Source organism: Alexandromys fortis, unplaced genomic scaffold (genome assembly GCF_014885135.2).
Source record: "Alexandromys fortis isolate MF-2015 unplaced genomic scaffold, M_Fortis_MF-2015_v1.1 scaffold_17, whole genome shotgun sequence".
NCBI lineage: Eukaryota > Metazoa > Chordata > Mammalia > Rodentia > Cricetidae > Alexandromys > Alexandromys fortis.
In genome coordinates, this window is record NW_026067896.1 from 6978901 (window position 1) to 6997727 (window position 18827).

Here is an 18827-nt window from a genome sequence, read left to right on the forward strand (position 1 = left end):
ACTGTGTGTTTTGCTTTATATCAAACATCTCATTTCATTCTTTCTTTATCCTGGCAAAGGAGGCAAATTATCCTGCCAGATGCTTTCTACCTGAGCATCAGACAGAGAAAACTCACTACCAATGTATTCTTCTTGTACGGCATTATAGTTGTGATTATTCCCCAAATGACTGAAGTACATTGAAACCAAAGTTATATTTTTTGGTGAGCTGCTCATTATGACACTGTTTGAACTTTCAATATTTATTCTAGGCAATTTAATATCATATTGTGTTATATCAATTTTGCTTTATTTGTTTGCATATATTTTTAAAAGTACAGTTTTATATAATCATCTGATAAACAGTAAGCCTGGATAATAAATAAATTTGGGGCCATAAAATAAGAAAGGTTGGAGATGTGTTTAATTGCTATAATGAAAGCAAAGTTCATCTAGCAACATATTTAATTCAGCACTAAGGTGTTTACACCTTGAAATTTAAATGCACAGTGACTAAAGACTGTGTATGACTCACATGGAAGTATAAAGATGAAGAGGATTAACTTATTGATAGAAACCATAGTGAGAGGTTCATCTGTTCTGTGCCTCTTAAGAGAACAGAAATGGCCAGCATGCTTACCTGAGATGAAAGGGAATACAAACTATACAGAACAAGGTCTGCAGCTTTGAGAGCATAAAACCCAGTGCAGCATCAGACCGTCCTGCACCAAGTCTTACAGCTACGACAAGGTTTGCTTTACGGCTGCATCATGAAAAGGAAGGACTATATTTGAAGTGTTAGAGCATCAGAAAATTCAGTCTGTGTTATTATCGCCACTGCCCTTTAGATGTTCTCATCATAGAGCAGATGAAGCCACCTTCCCCACCCCCTACGTAGATGCTCAGCATGGCCGGCACCTGTCATATTTGCTATCATAATTTCTCAACAAATGAACAAAGAAGACGCTTGCTTACTGATATTGGAGTCGAAGTTCAAACCACAGCAGAAATTTTAGTTACAATCCCTGCTTCTAATAGCTTGAAGACATGTTTATTAGACAAACACTGGGGGATGAAGTTAAATCATGATAAGTAGGCAGACATACGAGCTTTGTGAGAATCCCCAGTGCTGGACATTTCTGAAATCATGTACAAATTACTACCCAACTCCATGTGCTTAAGTCTCGGGATGATAAGAAAAATATGTTTTCAATCTTTCTCCCAATGTATTCATCTCAATATGAGAATAGATAGGTCTCATATATGCTTAATTTATAAATACTCATGAGCTCTATTAAAATTCTCTGGCAAAATCCTACCAAGCTTTTCTTCCAGTGGACTCTAGCTCAGGGTTTGGCAAGCCCTGTCTGATTAGCAGGTTTTTTTCTTCCCAATCACATTGCTAAGCACACCCAAATGGAGCTCTCCAGACTCACTGTTTAAAACAAGTACTTTACAAAGTATCTCTGGGGCTTGTTTATACTATCTAAAGGAGATACAATGTAAGGAAATGGAGTGTAACAGAGAAATGTGAAACATCTCTAAAACAAGATCTCTTCCCATCAAGTTATCTTGTGTATTCCTATCTCTACATGAAAGGAAAGAATGAAACACAGTTTTTTTTTAAATGTAGCACCACGAGTCAAGGACCGGCCACATGTGTACATTGCACACCCACACTGAACCGTGACGTGAGTGGTCACACTAGCCGCAGCTCGATGACTACAATCAGTTTCAGATGGAAGCAGTGCTCACACTGCTCTCCATTTACAGACCCATCTCTGCTCACAAGGGCTGGCTGCAGGCTAGAACTGCAGGAGATGACCCCAGGCTCCACACTTGAAAGCCCTGTACTGAGCTGCAGGTCAGGGTTCTGCTTACACTGGATTTGTGCAAAAGCGCATTCCTTCAGGGATGCTTGGGTGAGAGGAGGACAAGATGTTCAAAGGGGAAAGGAGTTTGTTGCAGGAGTCTGGTGACTTGAATTGGATCGCCAGAATCCATGGAGAATCTCGAAGCAGAGAAGCAACTCCATGAAGTTGTCCCTTGACAGACAACGTCCACTATGGCACATATATGATCGTAGTTTTACATACTTCAGTCCCACACACAATAAAGAAAGAAGAATTAATGGATGAATGTCAGTCGGGTGGTGGTGGCAGACACCTTTAATCCCAGCACTTTGGAGGCAGAGGCAGGCCCAGCCTGGTCTACAGAACAAGTTCCAGGACAGGCTCCAAAGCTACTGTCTTGAAAAACAAAACAAAACAAACAAACAAAATGATGGATATCTTCTCAAGGTATATTGACTTGCAGCTGTGTGGCTCCAGATATTCCAGTCATATAAAATTTTAAGTTTCATCATCACAAAGATCCCTACAGTGAGTAGATGTCCTTGTTAGATCCCTGCACAGGACCAAGGATGAGGGATCTTAGTGGATACTGTACAACCATCTTTCCTTACTATAATGCTTATTGGAAACCACCTTCCACCTTTTCACACAGCAGGACTTCCCTTCCCCTCTCTCTTGAAACAAGAAATGCTTAAAATTAATTATGAAACAGGAACTGCCACAAAACTCAACCCAGAACTCTGAACTAATTCTTAGTATTGCCTAATTCCTGCTCTATACAGAAGTATCTAACACTATAATGTCAAGTATGTAACCATTATAGTATAAGAGTTTTTATCAACGTTAAAAATACCAAAGATGAAAGATTATTTTTAAAACATTCTTTTAGAAAGACATTGCAACACACAAATTCAAACGTAAAAATAATTGTTCTGAACTTAGCGAGCAGCAAAACCTGCCAGCTAAATTTTGGGAATGCTTTTCAGGATGAAGTCCATCTACAGCATTTGCATTGGCACCCATGCAGCACAGAAAACAGTAGCAAACCTTTACTTGTTTGCATGAAACAAAATATTCACAAAGCCAAAAGCAGGAACGAATTCTTACCACCTTCCTTAGTGCACAGGCTGACCAGGTTATGGACTGTGTCCATGAGCTCCAGCTGTTGTCTTTGAAGGACGCTGTTGTTGGTGGTGGCTCTCGTGAGTTGCTTCTCTAACTCCTGGATGATGAATGTTTGCCGTGTAACCAGACTTTGGAGGTTTTCCTTCTCCTCCTTCAAGGTGTCCAATTCTTCTTTGTGTTTTCCCTCCATTTCTAAAATTTTATGTTCTAATAAACTACAAGGAAATGAAAATAAGACTTAATTCTTACAGTGCTGGAGAAACAATGCTGTAATTTTACTTGTCCTCGGGAGTAAGATTACAAGTTTAAATTATTTATTCTAGGAGTGTGTAGGTGTGTGCATGTGTTCATGTGCACATGTGGGAGTCTGCATGTTCATCTGCACATGCGCATTTGCTTACACAGGCCGCGGTGCATTTGCATATTTCAGACAATGGCTTACAAGTGTCAGCCATTGCCTTCCCCTCTGTGGGTTCTGAGGACTGAAGTCAAATCATCAGGCTTGGTAGGCAGTAAGGCCCTTACTTACCCAGAGCGGTCTTACTGGCTCATAAAAGTAGTTTTTGCGAGACAAAAATGTATATAGTGTCAACCACGTGAAAAGCACAAATAGAAACCACAGTGAGATTCTTTTTCACCATTGGCAGAATGCCAATCATTAAGAGAATAGCAAGAGCCCCAGTGGCTAAGAGCACTTACTGCTCTTAAGTAGGGAGGACCTGGGCTCTGTTCTCATCACCCATATGGCAACTTACAAACACTTGCAATTCTAGTTCCAGAAGATCGAAATGCCATTTCTAATGTCCATGGGCCCACGCATGCACCTCCCTCATGTACACACTCACGCACACATATGCACATAAAATGGATGAATTACGAAAAAGAAAGTGACTTCAAATGCTGACAGAGAGATGTGGACAAAAGGAAACCTTTCTGCAAGTAAGAACCTATTGATGCGGGTTCTGCAGGTACAGAAAGCAACTTAACCAATCCTGTTTTGCAACTCTAGCTTTCTTTTCTTGCGAAGTCGGGCTTCTGGATGAGTTGTGGGGCTATCACAGTTTCTGAAATCACTAGGCAGGCAGTGCCGAAAAGGAAGACTCCATTACATGAGTACCATAGTCTTACAGAGAAATGTGGGATACTTTGCTCAGCACTCTTCCAACGACACTCTCCTTGTGCAGTGTGCATGAAAAGAGACAAAGAACGCAGAAGCACTTGGGGATCTGGGCAACTGACTTGAAATAAAAGGCATTTTACACTTTATAGAGTGTCTAATACACTAGTATTCTTGGGGGAAAAGACTTACTCAGTTTTCTTAGTTCTGTTTTCAGACGGTTCCAAGCCGTCCTTAGTTTACAAGGTGCTATTCCAATGCAGCACACCCAGAGTGGGCACTTAATTTACCTTGGAGAAATATAGAGCTGAATCATTCCTATAAGTCTTCAAAAAGAAGACACTAGGGAGTGTTTTAAATTTAATACTTAAATTATACAATCTAGTGTGTTTGAAGAGTCAAACTTTCCAAGTGTTTGCGAGAAGGGGCAAGATGTAACATCTGACCATCTTTACACACAGGAAGAAGTGTGGCAAGAAACACTCAAGGACATTCCAGGTCTTTGCTAACAAATCTGCTCTCCAAAAGAGAGCGTAGCCTCGTATATGGTAGAGGGCTGCTGGGAAGCTGGGCCCACTTGTGAGACCAGCTTAATTCTCAGAAATTGTGGGAGTGAGCCAAGGTTCACATATGCAGGTTCCACACGGATACCCAGTAAGGGATGCCACATTTCTCTCTTGAGTTTCCTTCATTCTACAAGATGCCAAGACAGAAAGAATCCTTCACTTCTCCTGGCCATACAGGGACTTCTATTTGGGAAGGGAAGAGGAGAAATAGTTACGGTCAATTGTATTTGTTTAAATCCCTGCTCAGAACTGAAAAAAGTTAGAAAAGGAAGCCAGAGTAAGATGAAAGAAGGGATCTCTAGGGAATAAGTATGATGCAGTGTCCTTTAGTAGTTCCTGCTGTGCCAACAACTTATTGCTGCTAGAAAAAACTCATGAGAGGGGGAACAAAGCAGAAGGAGAGAAGGGGATAAAGCAGTCATTTTTTTTTCTATTGTTTGTATTGATTTTAAAAAGTGCCATCCACATCCTGCTTAACTGAGGAGTTCTCTGCTGTGGGTGGTGGCGAAGCCTTCCTTTCTGCTTGTAGATTTCTGGCTTTTGATCTGAGAATTAACCACAACCGATGTTCCAGCTCATGTTTAGCTTGCTTTTTTAGTTAAGTTTGCTCCTATTTCAGGAGTAGAGATCTGATTCATGCCTGCCGCGACTCAGAGTCGTTAACTTATAAGAAAATCGTGTGTCCTATTCACATCAGTCATCGTATACTACCGGGAAATCTTCAGCATTAACGGCTAAAATGATGATCATGCATATGCAGTTCATGACTTGGAAGCTAAAGAGTCATAAGATTCTGGACAAATGTTCTAAGCAAGCGTTTGTATCCCAGAAGTAAAATCAGAGCTGCCTTCCAGGTTTCCCAATTAACAGACAATATCAGGTTCTAGTTATAAGTCATATTTATTAGTTGCTAAGTGCCAATAACTTTGTGGAGTATAAGATGGCAATATTTCTACACCAAGGATTTATTTTTAGACAGCAAGCCTAAGAGAAAAATCGTAAGCAGCAAGAAACTTCTGTTTCCAACAGAATTCATTTTTCATACTTTGCGTCAATGTTTTCCACGTCTGTGTCTGATGTGTCTCTACAAGAGGAGCACTGGGAGAGAGAGGCTGCCGCTCCACTAGAGAAGTCAGTCAATGACATTGGGAGATTTGTTTTGCTTTGTTTTCAGCACAATTTGGAAAGCTATGAGAGTAAAAAGAAGATGAAGGAGATCCTTAATCCAAAGAAAACAATCTTGGGTGTCGGCTTGTAGAAGAGAGGTGGTTTCATTTGTTAAGGGAATAGACATTATCATATTGGAAAGAACATTAATTTTCATTACCCACTAAACAGGTGTTAATCTACCATGACTTCCAGGTTTCAAGTGGCATCAGCCCAGACTGTAACTTTAGAAGAGATATTCAGGAAGAAAAAGAAGCATCCATCATCAGGATGCAAGAAGACACTGATCATAGGTATCTCAAAGGACCGGGAAACCAAAGCAGCAACGCTCTGGCTGCAATACTGGAACCCTGATATACGGAATAGATACAGTTTCCCATGAAGTGTTTCCTGCCAGGATACTTAGGTCTCTCTTAGTAGCCCTCCTAGTCCAGTTATTTTCTAGTACAATTATAACTAATCTTTTACATGTGTGATATCTTTTAGACTCTTTCAGAATGGCCATCTCTTCCTGACCCTTTTGTCTGCTTTGATGGGACGCATCCTCTTTTTCATCTACTCTTAACGTATGGTTTCCAAAAGACTTTTCTCTTTCTTTCCTCTTTTTCTCTTTGGCTCTTTGTGTACTTTCAAAGTCAATCTTTTTGCCCCATTTATTTCAAATGGTTTGAATCTAAGATTCACTTTCCAAAAAGGTATATACAGTCTGTAGCTATTAACACATGTGTAATATCATAGTAGAGTTTCATAACACTCAAGAAAATCCCTATCTCCTTTGATTCTTTTTCTTAAAAATTTATTTTTATGCTTCTTCTAGGTGTAAGAGTGTTTTGTCTGCATGTATGTCTGTGTACTATAACATGCAGTATCCAGAAAAACCAGGAGAGAGAATCAGATTCTCTGAACCCTGAGTTATGAGTTTGAACCCTGCCATGTGGGTTCTGGGAACTGAACCTGTGCAAAAGGTTGAGAAATAGAAACAACTAATCTTCTCTTCAGTCTTTCCTTTGATTCTGATAGCATTAGAGTTGATTTCAATGAAACTGACTTCCAAGCCCTAGAATATATGTAGCAATCTCTACTTCTTTTCTAAAACCTTACAAAGTACATTAAGTGCTGGAACCAGGGCTTACAGAACATGTTCTCAGTTGCTTTATGTTTGGAAGCTGCACAGATTCCCCACTGCTATGAAACTGGCCCCCATCCACAACCATCCATTGATGCAGTTGTAATGCAGCCTTTACCTACATGATGGCTTGATTAAGAGATGATCCCCCATGAATGGGGGCCTATACTCAATCCTCATGAGGGGTGTTATTTGGGTAGGTTTGTGAGATGTGGCTTTGCTGGAGGAAGTATATCACTGGGGGGAGGTTTTTTGGTTTCTAAGCCACAAACCATTCCCAGCTCTCTCCCTTTCTACTTCATGCTTACAGTTCAAGAGGTGAGCCCTCAGTATTAATCCTGTTGCCATACCTTCACTGCATCATCATGACCTCAAACCCTCTAGAACCATAAGAACATGGTGTTTGATTACAGAAATAGGAAAGTGGCTGCTATAACCACTATTTACATTATTTACATCACACAATTAATTAAGCTATCACCAGAAACATCTCTGCCACATGTGCTCTTCATTATCTGATTGGTTTGGGAGCTTGAGAGGCACAGTATTTTAACTTACCCACTTTTCCCATCTGTAAGGGAAATCTTTTTAAAAAGTTACAACTAAAATTTTGTTTTTAAAGACTTATTTTGTTTTATTTATTTATTTGTGTGTGTGTGTGTGTGTGTGTGTGTGTGTGTGTGCCTGTCTGTTGGCGAGTGTGCCGATAAAGGAAGGCCCGAGGCATCAAATCCCTGCTGAAATTACAAGGAGATGTCAGCTGTCCAACATGAATACTAAGAACTGAACTCAAGTCATTTGAAAAAGTATTTAGTGAGCCACATTCCCAGTGCCAAGGGGTTTTTAATTATAGCTCCACCTTAAAATGTCTGACATCCAATTTAATCTTTCTATCCAATATATTGATCATATTCCATCTGGTCCCTGAATCCTTCTATAGATTCTCTGTCATTACTCCTAATCAGAAAAAGTCCAAAGAGTCTTTCTCCATCTGGCATGGAGACTATTAGATAAGATAGTCAAATCTTGGGACATTAGAGCCTAAAACAGAATTTTTAAAAAGTTGTTGGTTCTTTGATGATAACTTTTAACAAGTTAACTGGGGGTTAAGCTCATAACAAAGCACAAGATGCTGACTCCAAACATCAGTGCCCAGGGTTTTGTTTCAGAGTTTATTAAACAGAAAAAGAACTCCACTGTCAAACTTTGGAAGATTCAGATGAGATAAACCCTTTTTCTTGGGATGCTTCTTTTGAGCTTAGTGTTCCATGGGGCAAGTTTACCAACTGTGCACTCAGCCTACACACACTGAGCTGCAAATTCCAAAACAGAGTTTCTCACAGGATTCTCAGTACTTCCTGTTTCCCATCTTTCTGGGAGCACTTTGAGAAGAGACATGCATAGGATTTTGGCACTTAACTTCTAGTTTGAGGCAGAGGTGCACTCTAATGAAGAATAAAATAAACAAAATAATCTAGGTCTTGAACTTCAGTAAAAGCTCATGAAAGAGTATACATAATTTGAACATTCTGGTTGATTTGCCTGCCCTGCACACACCCTCCTTTTCTACAATATATCTTCCTGGAAATATTTAAAACCATTGGATACATCTTGAAACTTTCACATAAATGCTCTCCCTTTCAAATTGTTTCCCACAATAGAATTCTTAACATAGCAGCCAATGAATGCCTAGTGGCGAGAGCTGCCTATACTGTGTGTAAATATAGCTCTTGACACAAGGAAGGGATGTTGAAAATATAGAAACGGCCTCATTTTTATCTGTCTGAACTTATTTACAAACACTTTAATTATTTCCTTGTTTGTAGCACGCACCGTGTCACCATATGGTACAAATATGGGCATGAAGGGAACGACGTTTTTTTCTAGATTAAATTTATAATTTGCTACTAAATTAAATACTAAATTCTCTTTCAAAATATGGTCACATTTGTTTGGCAACTCAAACTTGGGGCAGAATTTTAAATACTATAAGGTCAGCATCAGACAGCAAACATTTCAAAGCTTGAGGAAATAAGAATAAGATAAATATATTGTAGAAGCCAGAAATAAGGAAGAAAAAAAGGCTGATACATTGTGTGACCTAAAAGAATGTAATAGAGATATTAGAAAATAAATGTTTAACTACATAAAACATTTTCAGTACATATAACAGAATTTATATGCCAGAAAGAATTCGTGTGAGTTAGTAAAACAAAGACAAGTGATGTAATCAAATGAAAACACGGGCAATCTAGTCACAGAAGAAATACAAATAGCTTATAAGCACAATGAGCTGATACCCTAGTGAGCATAGCAGGGATATTTTGGAAAATTGGAGCACACACACACACACACACACACACACACACACTTGAGGAGAATAGAAAATTCAAAGTAGTTGTCAACATTTTACAAAACTTTAAACAATCAAGATATATCTAATGAATAATATTTTATTAGTATAAATGCAAATATATGTTGGGCACAGTTGCATCTCTAACACCCACATTTGGGAAGCTGAAGCAGGAGTGTATTGTGGCAAATTCAAAGCTAGTCTTTGCTTCACAGCTGGTTTGGGCCAATTAATGAGATCCTGTCTCAACAAAGTAAAACAAACCAAGAGAAAAATATATAGCAAAAAATGAATGAAGAGAATTGTAAAGTATGGTGTATTAAAAATGTGTTGGTGCTCGTTCTTCAGAAAAAAAGTTATGACCATACAATTACACATGTATTAATGTAAGATATTTATGACATATTTTATGAAATAATAGGAATAATCTTACATTTAAAACAATATCTAAAATATATGTGTATAACATATAAATATGTCCATATGTATAGTTGCATGCCAGAATGTGTTTGTCAACATTCTAAAGGTTTATATATCTGTATAAAACTATGTACAGTACATACTCATGATCACATTGATAGGGAACTTTTAGAAAGTATAGATGAATAAGAACCAATTTGTTTAGCAATTGCTGTGAAGGCATGATGCAAGGAAAGGTGGTGATGTGGCAACAGGCCAACTTTAATTGCACGTACTCATATTTAATTTGTGGTCTGCCTTACTTTTTAAATTTTTCCAAGGAATGAATTAGCTAGAAGTCTATAGATAATGGATTCTGTACACCCTGTTAAGAAGTTTAAAAGTTGAACTGAATTAGTGAGCCTTGGAGTGTAGATTAAGAGCCTTGGCTGCTATTCCGTTGGACACTTAGATGCGCATAATTGTGATGTGAGCATTATGGTTTAATAATATTAATAACAGTGAAAATTTTCAGCATTTAGTGCAAATCATATGATTTGTGTTTTCCACTGAAAGTATTTTTGTTATGTGTATTTTAGTTATGTTAGGGTTGTGTGTGTGTGTGTGTGTGTGTGTGTGTGCACAGGTGTAAATAAGTGGCATTTTAGGGGCTAGCATTACTGGTGTGATATTGGCCATGTATTCATTTAACATTTGAAAAGTATTTAAAACTCTTTATAGTATGTGAGGGGAATTGGGCCTGGTAGTAGAAAGATAAATCATAAAATTCAGACTCTATACCAGGAGATTACTTCTTAATGCTGTACATTCCGCACATATACAAAACACATATGTCATGGAATGGGTCGAATAACTGTAGAAAGTAGGTATTATGTAGATTGTAATGAGTAAACTTCCCTCACTGAGTTAGAGATTGGCTCCTGGAGCCAAAGCAGTATGTGTAGTGAGTTTTCAAGGATGAACAGGAGTTTGCCTACCAAATAAGTAATGTCAACCATGCTAGACAATTCAAGCATCAAATTAGTATAGAATAACATCATGCGGTAATGTGGGATATATCTAACATAATTGAACACAGCTACGCCTGCCAGGCACTGTCCTTTGTGTTTCATAGACATTCATACAGCATTAATCTTCATGTCAACTTCAAACAGTATTATCATCATCATCTCTATGTCCAACATTAGCCAAGAAGCCATGAGAGTCTCATGAACTTGCCTAGAGTCACACAAAAAGTACACGACAGAGCTAGTTACAGCAAGAATAGAGGAAAGTGAAACCCAGTCAGTCTGGTCTCAGAATGTCTGCTGGTAGCTTCTAAACTAAAACCAGTAGGGGAAAAATGCTGCAGAATGATTGTATTAACAGCCAGGCACTGTGTTCTACACTAAAGAACTTGAACTTCTTTTGATCTGCTATAATAGTCAACGGGTAGAAGAACCTTAGAAAAAAAAAAAAGATTGGAATTTCAAAAAAATAATGATTTTTGTCCATAACCTGAGTAGGTCATGCTGGCACAAAGCTAAGGATACCAAAGTTGCTGTAGGGGAACAGTTGAGAATTGATGAGAGTCCAACCTAAATATACTCAACTGATAAAGCTAGAAAGGACCAGATGTGTTTGAAAAATACTTCAGTGGTGAAAATCATCAAGGTTGGCAAAGTGTAAAGGATGCAGAGAAAAGGAAGGATTAATATGGTTCTCAGATTCCTTGTTGACTCAGCACTCTCCATTACTCTCTGCTCCCGAGGCTGTCAAAACTGAGAAGAAAGAACATGGGTCTGCCATTCAGTTCACAATGTAAGAAACTTGACCTGGAAGATCAAGGTAATTCTTTCCCCGATTCTAGTTATAAGGAATAGGGTACCATATAGACATTGGACGTTTCTTTTCCTGCTACTGGGGACAGAAGTGAGGGATTTGTGCATCCAGCACTCTGCTACTGAGCATCATGCTCGGCCCTGAGTACTTGACCTCTTAAGACACTTGTCCTTGGTAAATACCATACACAGCTAATGCATTTAAATCCACTCTAATATCTAGTGCTAGAATTTAGCTCATCTTCCCATTAGTAACTTTAAAGGCCTTATCAAAAAGGGGATAGTTCCAATTAGAAGGCTTTTTATTTCCTCCGAAACACTATTAAAGCATCAATATTTCTTTAGTAACTCATTAGTGAGACAGAACTCAGCATCCTGCAATTGCATCAGATTCAATCACTTAAAAATAATTATCTTAATGATTTCTCATAGCTTCAGCTGGGAGATAGCTAAGACATCAACTAAGTTCAGTAAATTCCCAGTGTAAACTAAATAGTTTATGTGTCCTGTTCCAACACTGGCAGGACTAAATAATAGTCTTTACCTTGGTAGGCCAAAATCAACCAGCCTAGTCCTTTCTTCAATTTTATGTGTGTTTGTTCTAAACCAATCACTTGATGACCACTCCAGTTACACCCTAGGATGCATCATGCTGGAAAATCTTTCTTATAGTCATTATCACAGAAAATCACCCTGGAAACAACTGTGAGCTTGGCTAGGTACTAGCTCTTTAGTCATGGACCTCTGTAAGGTTCAGCCTTTTAATTATGATGTGGAAAGAGCAGGTTCTTTCGAAGAATCCTTGGAGGAGTGGCAACAGTGAACGGCATGCATCTGATTCAGATGTTTACGTTGTTAGAAGGCAGCAAGGCAGCAGCTGGAAAGGCATTAGAATAGCCATAAAGCGTCTGGTCACAAGTTACTCTGAAGTGTCTTAATGGCAGTATCCCTAGTATTAAATCAGTACATTCAACACAATTGTCAACCTCACCTTTGTGTAAATGTGTTAATGTTTTCTTTTCAGGTATACTCCATTGTGGGAGAGAAATTTCTTCTACAATGTTCTTCTGCCTACTTGTGTTCTCCGTTTGGAAAACAGTCAAGTCCAATATATGGCCTTGAAACCTAGCTAGGAGACCCATGCTTCAGAGGCCGCCTCCAGGGCAGCTATGGATGCGCATGAAAACAGCAATCATAAACTGACTCAAAACTTTTAACTCTTTTGAACAACTCAATGTTGTTGTCCTTGAATGCAGAACTTTGTAGATGTCACCATGGTGTTGCAATTCAAAAGATGGGACCGGCCTAGTAGAGGGAGGCCCACTTGGTTAGTTGAATAAAAATTTCATTGATGTATATTCCCCTACACACCTTTTTTTTTTTAACAAACAAACAACAACAACAACAAAAAAAAAAAACAGGGTTTCTCTGTGTAACAGATTGGGGATCCTGGAATTCACTTTCTAGACCAAGTAGCCCTTGAACTCACTGAGCTCCACCTGATTCTGCCTGTGTAGTGCTGGGATTAAAGCCATGTACTACCTCTGCCCATCTTTTCTTCTTTTCTTTCTCTATGGTATCCCCTTAGACAGGGTCTCACTCTGTAACACAACAGCTGCAGCCTATCTATCCTAGAATTCATCATGTGGACCAGACTGACCTCAAAGTCATAGACTCCACCTAACTCTGCCTCTCCAGTCCTGGCACTAGAGACACTTGCCACCACACCCACCTTCTTTTCCATCATTTTTGATCAGAAGAAATGGGATAATATTAGAAGAATGTCACAAAATTTGGCACATAACATACCTCATTTCATGATCATCCTAACCCTATCACAAGCAAAGCCTAAGAGATTTCCATTTGTCTGGGTTTTTAATTGTGTATTTTAAACATAGAGATGGGATGCCAAGTCTCCTCTAAGTGATTTTTTTAATGCCATGTTTTAAAATTAGGACGGTATTCCACCAACAAAAATAAAATTTCCTAAAGAAAGCAGACTGGCAGATTCTCAGTCACCTCTGTGAGACTTCTGGGAAAACAAACAGTGAAGCTATCCTATTCCTGCTCTGTGCTTTGGGATATTTAGGGGATGAAAAAGTGAATCCAATGAGGCTCAAAATCCACACTCAGCCCTGAAAGCGCTATGCTTAATTTTTCAGGATGTAAGTCAGCAAGACCTCTCAGCATGTGTGTGTAGTATAATCCTAACTATAAAACATGACTTTTTTTTTTTTTCTCTGCCAAAGAGGTGGGAGATACTCCTGAGGCCAGCTCACCGACTTGGCCGCAAAGGCAGGGATCTTTCTCAAAGCTGCTAAGTCACACACCCAGACACAACTCCTGACATTCCTAGGGGAGGAAGCAGAGTTTAATTTAGATAATCCCCTCTGGAAAGTGTATTGGCTGATTCAAACCAGACCTGGCTGACTGGGGCATGCTGTTCTTACATTTCAGAGATGCCTCCTTGTAGAAATAGCTTCTTGCTGTATCTGGGGGATTAAGATCCACATAAAGAATAGGTAGGTATAATCAATTAACTATTTATAAAAGCGTAAACATTAGAATCTGGCCTCTCCTCTGCTTACTTGGGAGGACCCTGTCTTTGCTGTTTTAGATAGTGCTTGGCAGCATGCCTCCCCTTCCCCTGACCATATGAAAACAAACAACAATAAATAGAGTGGGAAAATATGCTATGTATCACGAAAGGATATTTTTGGTTTGTTTGAAGAAAATCACTTCTTGAAAATGGGGCAGACAAGGATACGTGACCTAAGAGTAGCTGTTTGGCTCACACGCCATTGCGTGAGCTGGAAGTTCGGCAGGAAGACAGACAGATAGCTGCAAGAAGACAGCCATGTGGGAAGCTGAGTCCACTAGGAAAATGCCCTCACGGATAACCCTCGGATGCTCCAGAATGACAAAGAAACAGGTGTCTAGCAGGGGTATGAATTTGATGAAATTTTTATCAGCATGAATATAGAAATATATATTAAATTAAAATCCAAGAGACTTAACTAACTTAACTCTTCTCAAAATGCCTGTCTTGCAAGAAAAAGGGAATTGCCATGATCCTAAAATTCTATCATCAGCAGTAAATGACATAAGTTATATGTGGAAGAACACCTCGCTTTTATACGACAATTAAAATTTGATGAGAGGAAAAGTCAGAAGTGTCAAATTGGATTTCCAAGAGGCTGGTCCACAAGGAGAAGCCCTTTACACTTGTTCCAGTTTAGAGTTCCCGTTGAAAAGCAGCCTGACTCAGTTTTACTAATAACAGCAAAAGGGAGTTTTTCATCAGTTTGCCCATGGAGTATAATTCCAGCCATGTAGGATACGGGCAACTCTCCTGAGGGCCAGCTCCCAGTCTTATGGGTGTAAGTCCCTATCATAACAATAGCCAGACACAGCAGGAAACATCATTATGGGGGAAGCAAAGCTTAGTTTATATTACCCTCTCCTTCTTCCAGAAATGTGTTAGGATGGTGCTGCCTGCATTTAGGGTCGATCTTCCCTCCTTTAAATTTCTCTGGAAACTCCCTCACAGATAGCTTAGAGGTGTTTGTTTCTTCTAGATGATTCTAACCCCATTGAGTTATGAAAATTATCCATCACCCCCAGGTTAGGCCTGCTTCTCCTGGCCAGTTCACCCCAGAGCTACAACAGGGCTTTACCTCATCCTCACACTTTGTAATGAGCCCATGGCAAGCATCCTTGGGTTGCTAAAGGAATGACCTCTGTTTAAGCCAAGTGAACGTGAACATAAAGTTTTAACTAACCAAGTAACTAATGCAATATTTCATTATCTCCTTTTCTACTTCACTTGTTTTTATAAAGGATTTTTTCATTTCCCACTTCTGATAGAGATTTTTTACAACCCTCTCATCGTCTTTATGGTGATAGGCTCTGCAAAATGTGTTTATGAAAATACTACTTAGAAAATACTCAGTCTTCTCTGTGGGTTAGGATGGCTATTTTAATTTTTCCCTTGTGTATTTTTCTCTTTTCTAAAAAAACTTTGAGCTAGTTTTATAATTCTGAAAACAAACAATAATTCAGAAAAAAAAAACAATGTAACCTTTCAATTGCTCCTGCATATTAAAAATTCCTGGACAGAAATCCTGAAATATATTATTATAAGTGGGGTTCGCTTCAGCAAGAGAATTAAGGCATTTGGTGGTGACCCTAAATTGGTTGTGACTGCAGTAAAGCATACCTGCTACACACATGCATATTTCTGGTCATTGTGTAACTGTGCTGGGATAAATAGTAGTTTGCAGGAGGATTTTCAATTTCAGAACATTTCATCCAAACAGCCAGTTCAGGGTCATGTTCTGTCAAGTTTATTTATAGTTAAATAATGTATCCCATATCACCCTACAAGAATAAATGAATGTAACACTTGGTAATAGAAGTCATCATGCATGAGTGACCCTTGCAGATGCTATATCAACAGTCAGATTTCTTTTATTCATGCAAGAGTTTAATTGTAATTGTTGGCATCGATGTCTATTTTTTTTGCTTGAGGTTGGGTAAGTCTTTAGGACTAGATCATGTGAAGTCCTGTGTGAGGGGGAAAATGAGAGAACTATCAGAAAAGCAACCTGGATTGCATTCCTAGTTCTGTCTCTTGCAAGGTGTGTGACCCTGGACAGGCTGCTCACTTGGTGTGAGTCTCTGGTTCTTCTGCAAGGTAGGATGGCTCCCAGTCCTGTCAGAGGCTCCCCTGCCTTCAAGCCTAGCTGCAGCAGACAGTGGTATCTAACTACTTCCTACCAGGACAGAGGCCTTTCACTGAACATAGGGGATAAGAGTTGAAACATCCTCAAAATAACCAAATATTTAGGAGAAAATGCAATGAAATAGAAGATACTTATTGCTTAGGAGTTGGTGTTCTACTCAGACTACCCACAGTTAATATTAATGACTTTTAAATGAGTTAGTGTTTCATAGACCCACCTTTCAACATCTGAAAGTGGAATTCAATGACCTGTTAGGCCTCCAACCTTACTGAACACTACCCTAGGTTGATATCTGTAAGTCAATTAGGTAAATTTATTCTGTCCAGAATAAATGACTTTAAGTGCAAAAAAAATCCTTCCTATTTATTCAATAGGCAAATATTTTCTTAGTAGTACAAGCTGTCTGAATTTAACCTTATTGTATGCCACAAATATTCTTGGGGGTAGACCAGGAGACAACTGAACAATGGTTCAAGGAGCTCTGCTATTCTTTTCTCTAGACTTACAAATTTGATGCTGCTAAGAAACTATCAATCTATTTTGCCAAAATATCAAGTAATTTTTGTATACATAGTGTTGTTTGAAATGTTTGAACAGTTGCTCATTGCAGCAGCTGAGGACTAAGCACCTCAAGAATTGAAGCAGGACATAGGCCTCCTTGTTGAGACACTGACTGCTTTTGTGCCTTCCTCCTCTCTTGTGATTTCGTTCTATAAATACCCATAACATTAAATATTCAGTTACCAATGAGATAGAGGGTATAAAGAAGTGTACATAAAAGCACTTTTAGGATACCACAACCCTTACCTGTTTTTCTCATGAATCTTCAGAATTTCATTTGTCTGTTGGAGAAGTTGCTTCTCTAGTTTGTATGTTGATAATGAATTCTCCAGTAGTTGTATTTCAAGTCGCGATGTTTGATTTAGTACCTTGAAATAATTTTTAAAAATCAAATTTCAATCACAAAGAAAGTAGCAGGAAAAACAATGAACATTTTAAAGATCATTTTTTCTCAATGTTTTTCAGAAAGACTTTAGCAGGTGGTGTCCAATCTACCAAACAGTGCACAATAAACTGAGATTGGAGTCAGAGGTGAATTAGGCTCATTTGCATACTCTAATTTTGACACCCATACATTCTATTATATTATGCTCATATATTTTATCTCCAAGTTTTATAAGCACAAAACAGATTGCTAATCCAATGTCTTGATATTATAGATCATTTAGAATAATTAGGAGATGTATAGAATACACCTACTCAGACCTATTGCCTTATTCAATTGGAAATACAAACAACTCTTGAGATAGTCGGGAGTGACGTCTGACCACACATTTATTGGCTGGCTATTTTTGCATGGGGTTAACCAAAGAGAACCTCCATATATTATCTCAATTCCTTGACAGTATCACCTGTGGCCATGTCATTTTATGAATGAGAACACTGGAGTCCAGAGTCGTACACATTCACACAGGAACCAAGTCAAGATCTGAGTTTTTAACCAGAGACATTGAGCCTACATGATAAAAGAATCTGAAAATATTTATTTATTTTTTTTTAATATCAGGATCAGATCCACAGTCCTGCTCTAAGAGTGCCAGCGCTGGAGTGCTCCTCCCCCATTGGGCAGGGTTAAAGCTGGGATCTAGCCGAACCCCTAAAAGATGCCCTGAAGTGCTTGAGCTGAGCTATGGCTGCAGGAACTGCCATGCAATGGGGCTCTGTGTTTGTAGTAGTAGAACAGAGAAGGCGCTAAGAGAGAGCAGAGAGACCAGTGCCTCGGATGCAAAAATCTAAAGAAAGGCTCTTTCCCTCCTTGTCTATCAAGCTAAAGTATATGTTATTTCTTTGTATATATTATTTCTGAGTAGAACATTTTTAAATTCTAGCACATCCCATAAGCATTAGATATGATTATTATTGACTTCAAATCCATATCTGTGAAAACTTAATATATAAAAGAATAACATCAAGTTAACTATTTTAAAGTATAAATGCCTCATCTTAGCATTTTCTCCTCCCTCCTCATTGCCTCATTCCTTGTTAGACTAGGAACAGGGTAAGGTGAGGAGAACCACCTGGATTAGACGCTTTCAACAACTATATTTACTTTAAAATTACTTTTCTATTACCATGGGGGTTTTAAAAACTTTTTAAATAATGCATTTTTCCAGACACATATGAATTCAGTGGTTGTGACAACACATCCACACCTTCACAGCTCGAGACCAAGACCCAGCACAGAGGCTGAAATATAGCTATGAAACTATGTATTAGCTATTGGCATTGGATGACTGTTGGGAGAGCAAATTTTCTTGAATGATGTGAGTCTGGTCTGTGGACACACTCAAGGCAGGCCCTACTCCCAGAGTAGCTATCCAATGCAAAAGTGGTCTCAAGGTGGGAAAGGAAAGCAAAACTGAAAGCTGGAGACTAGTGAGGGGAGAATGGAAATGGAACAGTGGGGGAGGGTGAATATGACCCAAGTATGCTGCATGAAATTCTCAGAGAATTAATACAAATATTATTTTAAAAAGGTATTCCTTATCACTTTAT

At 38.8% G+C, this 18827-nt stretch overlaps 1 protein-coding gene across 2 annotated transcripts in view; it reads right to left on the reverse strand.

Annotated features, from left to right (window-relative positions):
• Positions 1-18827, reverse strand: part of Angpt1 (angiopoietin 1) — a 219259-nt gene that overhangs the window by 63344 nt on the left and 137088 nt on the right. For both annotated transcript variants that reach the window (XM_050163302.1, XM_050163308.1), the window contains exons 3-4: positions 17079-17200; positions 2940-3172 (exon numbers count right to left, since the gene is read on the reverse strand). In XM_050163302.1, coding sequence (XP_050019259.1) covers positions 2940-3172; positions 17079-17200 — 355 coding nt within the window. The remainder of the gene's footprint in view (positions 1-2939; positions 3173-17078; positions 17201-18827) is intronic.